We start from the raw sequence: 6,800 nt of genomic DNA, 5'->3' as shown, positions 1-6,800 counted from the left end.
GTGAGCCTGGTGTGGCGGTCTGTGATTTCTCTCTGGTTTTGGTTTGGTTTTTGGGGTTTTTTTAAAGGCATGGAGAGATTGCACTTATTTTTTAACGCAGGTTTTGTTTGTTTGTTTGTTTCTTTGCTTGTTTGTTTGCTTGCTTTTTCCCTAGTTTTCAGAAACCCTGGTGGAAGCTGTGGTCTGTCAGGATGAGTTTTCTGCTGCCCCAGCTGACCTGTAAGAGGGAAGTGGATCAGGCAATAAAAAGCGTGGCCGAGAAAGTTTTGGTTCTCCGGTTTGGAAGAGATAACGATGCTGTTTGTCTGCAGCTTGATGACATTGTAAGAGCGTGGTTTTTTTTCTTTCATTTAATGAACTACTATTATACCTGTTACATACAAGAGAAGTCATCTGTTGCTTTTGGCTAATACGGTGTCTCATGAACATTTTGGTGATAACTGTAAAATGAAATAGTACTATATTTGTAAAACAGTTCAAAAAGTATGCAAATGTTTATGTCATTGCAGTGAGTGTACAAAGTGCTTGAAGCAGATAAGGTGATACTCTAGCTCTGCTTGAACTGATAAAACATAAGAGAAACGGGCTTTATAAAGCTTGCCACCCTTTTTCTTCTTGTGTCTCAATCCATTTGTCATCCCCCTTTCTCACTCTTTTTCAGCTTGCCAAGACAGCTCATGACCTAAGCAAAATGGCAGTCATTTACCTGGTGGATGTGAACAAGGTTCCAGTGTACACCCAGTATTTTGACATCAGTTATATTCCATCTACTGTGTTTTTTTTCAATGGACAACACATGAAGGTGGATTATGGGTATGTTGTCCTGCCTGGCATTATCTGTTACGTCTGTAAGAATTACCAGTCTTTATATTACCGTGTTTGGGGAAGATAACATTTGAAAACAATAATCTTCTTACCAGCATAACTGCATTGAGAACTCTGTAGGAAGCCAGAAAGATGTAAAAATAAGGAGTATTTTGAAATATGCTCTGATTCAGTAAGTGTTGGCTGTGAAACATGCTTGATTGCAAGAAATAGTATGGTTAAAGTTTTAGACACGACAGTGCACCTTTCTGGACTCGAGGTGACAGTATGCTCGCGATTTGGTTATGCCATTACCCGTGCAGTTCATTTGGGATGACCAGAACTCCTAACGTCATTATACATATGTTCTTGTCTTCAAGTGTTTTTGCTTTGAATACTTTTAACATTACAATTCTACCTTTACGTTATGCTTATATTTAGGTCTCCAGATCATACCAAATTTGTTGGAAGCTTCAAAACAAAGCAAGACTTTATAGATCTGATTGAAGTGATTTACCGTGGAGCCATGCGTGGAAAGCTCATTGTGAGAAGCCCTATTGATCCCAATAACATCCCTAAATATGACCTCCTTTACCAAGGAATTTAGTGGATTGACCTGAGATAAAGAATTACAGAAATGGCTTATGTTCTAGATCCTTTTTTTTTTTTTCTTTGAGCATTTTTAGCCACTGCTGACATCACAGGACAGTTTAAGCATTTATTTTGAAGGATCACATTGGTCTCCTCCTGAAGACAGACATTCTGTCACCTTCTACTTTTCTTGTAAATAAAATTACGTGTGTAGAATCCACACAAGTGACTGTTCTTTGCATTGCATGCTGACCAGCACATACAAAACAGGCAGGTTGTATGCATCCTCAATTGATGGCATCTCCCATGCAATATTAAGTGAACTACGGCCATTGTGAAGTGTTTTAAATTGTCTATTTAGTATCATTTTCATTCAGATGTAATAAAGGTAAACGTACCTTTATTTAAAAGCTATGCTTGCTCTCAGGAGCATTCAACTGACTCTGTGGTTTTCCAGTGGAATTTTGCACTATCACCCATTACTAGATAATGGGTGGAAGCTTTTTCAAGCAGTATTAGAGATGACTGAAATCTGAAATGGATATAAACACAAAAGGAAAGTTGACTCTCTCTTTTCTCTGGTGCCCAGTATTACCGTTCAAATTTTTTTTTTCCAAGATGAGAACTGGAAGTGTAGGACAAGGTTTTATCATCCTTCAAAGCTCTTTTGCAGCCCCTGAGCACTTCTGATTCTCCCAGGATTAAACTGGAAATTCAGAATAACCGTTCTGTTTAAATTGGCTTTAAAGGTTATTTGATTTTCTGCTTGTATAAATTGCAAACATTAAGTGTGGACATTTAAAAACTATCTCTATTTCACACCTCTGTCTAAAATTGAACAGCTGGGAGAAAACGGAGAGTGTCATTCTTTTGCATCAGTTTGGTAATCACAGGGTGCTGGAGTATTTCTATACCAGTTCATGCCCAGTAATGTCATTGCCTTAGTTAACTTTAACATGAAAGTTACTTTAGCTCACTGTATCATAGGGCCATACTATCTCTGCATGGAGGGAAGGGAGTAGCATGTAATTCCCTGAAGCATTGTTCAGCTTAACAGTAAATGTTTCAAGGAGGAAGGTGGATGTTCCAGCTCTTTAAAGATTTTAAACACTGCATGGTGTATAGTGGGGAGGAAACAGATCCTTTACATGCTTTTTATATTCCAGATTTGTCCTTCTAATGAAATCTATCCACTTAAGAAGTGAGCATCCTCCCGATAGTTTAGTTTGATTATAGAGCCAAACTGCGGAATGTTTATTTAAAAAAATGATGCAGATTAGAGTTGGTATACCTTAACATCTTTATTTTGTGCAACTTTAAATTTCACAGAGAGCTGAAGTGTTGTAGCTTAAAGCTTTCAACAATGTGCTTCTTCCCTAATAGTTAATTTGTACTTATGCCTCTCCCCAAACCAAACAAACTAGCTTCAAATTTAGAACTAAATTGCTCCACAGTGAGAAGAAGGTCCTTAGGTGACTGAAAGGTGCAAGGGCTGTTATGAAAGGAAAAGGCCACTTTCCAAAATGAAATCAGTGTACCTTTACGTATTGCCTCTCTTCTTTCTTGTGCTGCTTCTGGTTGCAATAGGTGAATACCTAGAAACTATTGTCTTGGCTTTCAGCAAACTCTTCAGATACTTAAAGATGGCACGTAAGCAGCAGGAGGGTGCTAAATCATGCTTTTCTGTTCCAGCAGAGACAGTAGGGCAATTCATTTTCATGGGAGAACCCACAGCTCTGTCTAGAGGCTTACTGCTCGACACCCATTCTCGGCAGCATTTCTGTATCCATTCTTGTATTTGTGGATCGCTTCTAGTCTGGTGCCGTGTGTTGTGCATGGAGTCGATGAATGCCACGGAGTACACTTTATTCATCACCTCCCATTTTCTCTGCACCAGCAGATCAACGAACACCAAGCCACCATAGCCATGGGCAATGAAGGCCACGTTCTTGGCTGCGCTCTTTGATATGAAATGATCCCATACGTACATGGTGTGCTCCTCGGGGCTGCTGCTGGCCCTCTTGGGCATCCAGCTGGACTGCGTAGAAGTCTGTGCTTCTTCCCTGGTAGAAAAGCTTAACCTCCCCTTTTCAGCCTCTGGATCAACAAAGTTGTCGTTAGGATTCAGTACAATCACTCCTTCATGGGTTTGAAGGGCCATTTTGATGAACGGTATTTGTGTTCCGTGCACCAGGCCCTCTCTGACAATGGTCCTGTACCCCCACTGTCCGGCACGGAAAACTCCACGGTCTTGAAGAAGGACAATTAGGCTAGAGGAATATGTTAGTGCATTCTCACTCATGAAAAAGAAACTTCTTGGCTCACCCTCTGTAGCATCAGTAGGGATAGTAACTTTCTGCAGCATGCAGACTCTTTCCAGGAGCTCATAAATGTAATTGGTAATCAAATGTCCCAAAACTTGATAGCGTTTATGATTCTGCTCAGGTGTATTCTTGTAATAATTGAAAACAAAGGACTCATTTGTATCCAGGTGCCTCAGTTCCCCTTTTATGTTGAATTCGTACTTCAGTTCCTCTTGATACTCTGAACCTTCTATTAGTTTCTTCAAGCTTAGATCATGCTGCATTTGTAACCACTACAAGTGAAGAAGACTGTGTCAATGCAGCCATAGACCTCCATACAACACCTACGTAAAGAAAATCCGTTGTATTAGAATTCACATTTTAAAGTGATTACAAACATGGATACCGACTAAGTCTCTTGATGGTCTGTAGTAAACTGGCTGCTTGTAAAACCTCTCACAGATTTTGGATGCTAAATTCCAACAGTAGTATGTTAATACTAACCTCTCTGGTTATTTGTTCATCCTTGCAAGCGCTTGCCACATGGAAATTGTGGAATGGGTGACAGAATAAGCTAGCCACTGTGATCCAGGAACAGGAGAAAAGAAAGTCTGCACAGCAAACTTTCATGAGATTCGATTGAGGTCTCTAGTTTCAGCTAAGATCATTTTGCAACTCATATGACTGTTCAACTCATAAGAATTATACCAGGGAGTGGCTTCCTTGCAATTGAAAAATTAGGTTGATCATAACCTTCTATTTTCCTAATAGCTCTCTAGTCTACTACTGACTGTCACTAGCAGCACAATAGTAAACATGGGGTAAACTTTGGTGCAGTTAGAATCCTACTTTTATAGGTTTTTTGTCCTAACAGCAGAGACTGGCAAGTATTAAATTCCCACAAATATAATTATTTCAAAAATTAATTTATCATCTTATCCCAGCCATTTTGTTTTGGCAAATTGTTTACATTAAGTTATATTAGGCAAATACATTGGTACAAGCTACTATATACCTTTAAATTTTTCTTCTCAAACTAAGAGAGTTTTAGAACACAGTTAAAATTAACTATACCATCTGATAAAGCTGATTACTAGGACAGTGATCTGAAAATTTTTGTGTAAGTGATTCAAGGTGGAGCTCAACTCCTTCACGGAATGCAAGCTTCCTTGAGTAAGCTGCTTAACATATTGAAAATTATTTTTTACATGTCCAAATGAAACAAACCAACAAAAAAATAATATTTGCTATTCAACAGAGCAACACCATACACATTTTCCTTTTGAGCAATCTCCATTCCTGTCTTCTAATTAACAGAGAGCAAGCTAGAAAAACTCTACATTCTCATTTTCTATACAATATAACATGTACACATAGAATCAAAGAGAGAGAGAGTAAAAAAATCAGATCCTATGATATATAAACCATTTACTGTCTTTGCCAATTTCTTGGAATGGAAACAGCACAAAGAACTTGCAAGTGCCCGCATTCATCTATGATTTTTTCATTCTCCGAGGAGGCACAAAAGACACAAAGGAGATGGGAAGACAGTCTGTTTGCTACACTGCTCCAATACGGGCAATTCACACAAAAGAGATCTTATTTAGTAGGGAGGAAGCTACTACCCATGTTCATGTTGGTTTCCCCATGCAATGAAGTGGGAGGAAAACAGATATGGTTTAAGGGAAGATGTCTGTGGATAAACGTGAAGCACCAAGTAAGCTTTCAGGATAATTAACTATTCAGAATAGTTAAATACAGTTTCCTCACAGAGCACCATGCTGTCGAGCACTTCTCCCTGTCCCTTTCTCTCCTCACCCATAAAAGCTCGGAGACTGTACTTTCCCAGCATTATATGAACAGAAAGTTACCATGTTCTCACTTCAGCTACTAGCAACATTGCTTTTTCAGTTCCAAAACAAAACAGGGCTGTGTGATTCAAAATTAAATCCTTTGTGTGTAATAGTGAACATCTACTTTACAAAGCATTGTGAAAAGTTTCTGAGGATTTCAGGAGGCAGAAACAAAAGAAAGGCTGTTTTACATCAAGCATAGGTGTGACTTCCTAAACTGCCTTCAAGTTGCAAACTGAAAAGTTTTGAAACAATTTATTGTAGGTTATCACCTAAGCGTTCACTTGAATAGCATCTTAGAATCATATTAGTCTGGAGGACTGATTTTAGCGAGTTATGATTTATAGAATTAAAGCACAGCAGTTATAGATTATGCATAATGCATTTCTTTGACAAATGTACATTCTAAATCACTGTCAACCTGTGCCCTATAGTTTATATATAAATGCAATATTCAAGAGTGTTTATGCTGGCAGCCTTTACAATCGTAATTTTGATTTTTAGAAAACTTAGTTTTTTTGGGAAAAATTTTCCCTTCCTCACACCTTTCTGTTTGGATTGTGAAATGCTTCAGCTGTAAATTCAGCTAGTGTTTGTTAACAGCAGTTGGCATATTCTAAACATTCCTGTAGTGTACATATTATTGTTTATAACATTTTCCATTTACAAACACTTTCCTTTGTTCTAGTAAAGCCCAACATTACCGTATGCTCTTCAGTAAAATCTGCCATCATCACACATGGAAATCTTTTGCACTCTGGGATTTTAGACACGTCCTCTGCCTGAAAGAAAATAAACCCCACCAAAGTTCAGGTTTCATTATTTCAAGTACTTTATTCTGGAGCATATCTATAATATATATTAGTTGCCAATAGTTAAAGCCACCTCAAGTGTTTCAGATAGTTCCAGGTTATAAGCTAACACCTCATGTTTGTGATTAATACCTGGCTGGAAGTTAAAGCTAAACCCCTTCCCATGTGAAACTACAAAGTTGTCAAAATGAGCTTTGTGCAGCTTCCCGTGACTTAATATAAAGAATCTACCAAGACGACACACCAGAGACAAACACGCAAAACTTCCACGTCTGAAGCTGCCTTGAAAAGAAGAAAACAAACCAAGACGAAAACCAGCAAACACACCTTTGTCTCCGCTCGGCTGTGAGAGGGTTTCCAAAGCCCTTGGCCGAGAAACACGGCGACAGCTGGAGTTGATGAGGGCGCTGCCGGCTGATGCCGAGGGTGCCCAGCTG

The 6,800-nt window shown here is 38.8% G+C and overlaps 2 protein-coding genes across 2 annotated transcripts; one reads left to right on the top strand and one right to left on the bottom strand.

The window, feature by feature from the left end:
• The first annotated feature begins 174 nt into the window (after positions 1–174).
• Positions 175–1,605, top strand: TXNL4B (thioredoxin-like 4B). The gene is made up of 3 exons (XM_009872440.1): positions 175–323; positions 662–813; positions 1,246–1,605. The coding sequence occupies exons 1-3, from the start codon at positions 192–194 to the stop codon at positions 1,409–1,411; spliced, it is 450 nt and encodes a 149-aa protein (XP_009870742.1). The 5' UTR covers positions 175–191; the 3' UTR covers positions 1,412–1,605.
• Positions 1,606–2,935: 1,330 nt separating this feature from the next.
• Positions 2,936–6,285, bottom strand: LOC104269751 (putative protein FAM172B). Its single transcript, XM_009872451.1, has 2 exons — positions 6,256–6,285; positions 2,936–3,991 (listed from the first exon to the last, which is right to left on the bottom strand). Exons 1-2 carry the CDS (start codon positions 6,283–6,285, stop codon positions 2,936–2,938), a joined length of 1,086 nt encoding a protein of 361 aa, XP_009870753.1.
• Positions 6,286–6,800: the final 515 nt, after the last annotated feature.

Source organism: Apaloderma vittatum, unplaced genomic scaffold (genome assembly GCF_000703405.1).
Source record: "Apaloderma vittatum isolate BGI_N311 unplaced genomic scaffold, ASM70340v1 scaffold42710, whole genome shotgun sequence".
Classification (NCBI taxonomy): Eukaryota; Metazoa; Chordata; class Aves; order Trogoniformes; family Trogonidae; genus Apaloderma; species Apaloderma vittatum.
This window is presented reverse-complemented; position numbering and strand designations above follow the sequence as displayed.

Excerpts from the sequence above, each read along its gene's own strand:
- TXNL4B (XM_009872440.1), top strand. The coding sequence starts at position 192 with ATGAGTTTTCTGCTGCCCCAGCTGACCTGTAAGAGGGAAGTGGATCAG. Across the intron at positions 324-661 it reads GTCTGCAGCTTGATGACATT|CTTGCCAAGACAGCTCATGA; the intron begins GTAAGAGCGTGG and ends ACTCTTTTTCAG. Across the intron at positions 814-1,245 it reads CACATGAAGGTGGATTATGG|GTCTCCAGATCATACCAAAT; the intron begins GTATGTTGTCCT and ends GCTTATATTTAG.
- LOC104269751 (XM_009872451.1), bottom strand. The coding sequence starts at position 6,285 with ATGATGGCAGATTTTACTGAAGAGCATACG. Across the intron at positions 3,992-6,255 it reads ATTTTACTGAAGAGCATACG|TGGTTACAAATGCAGCATGA; the intron begins GTAATGTTGGGC and ends CTTCACTTGTAG.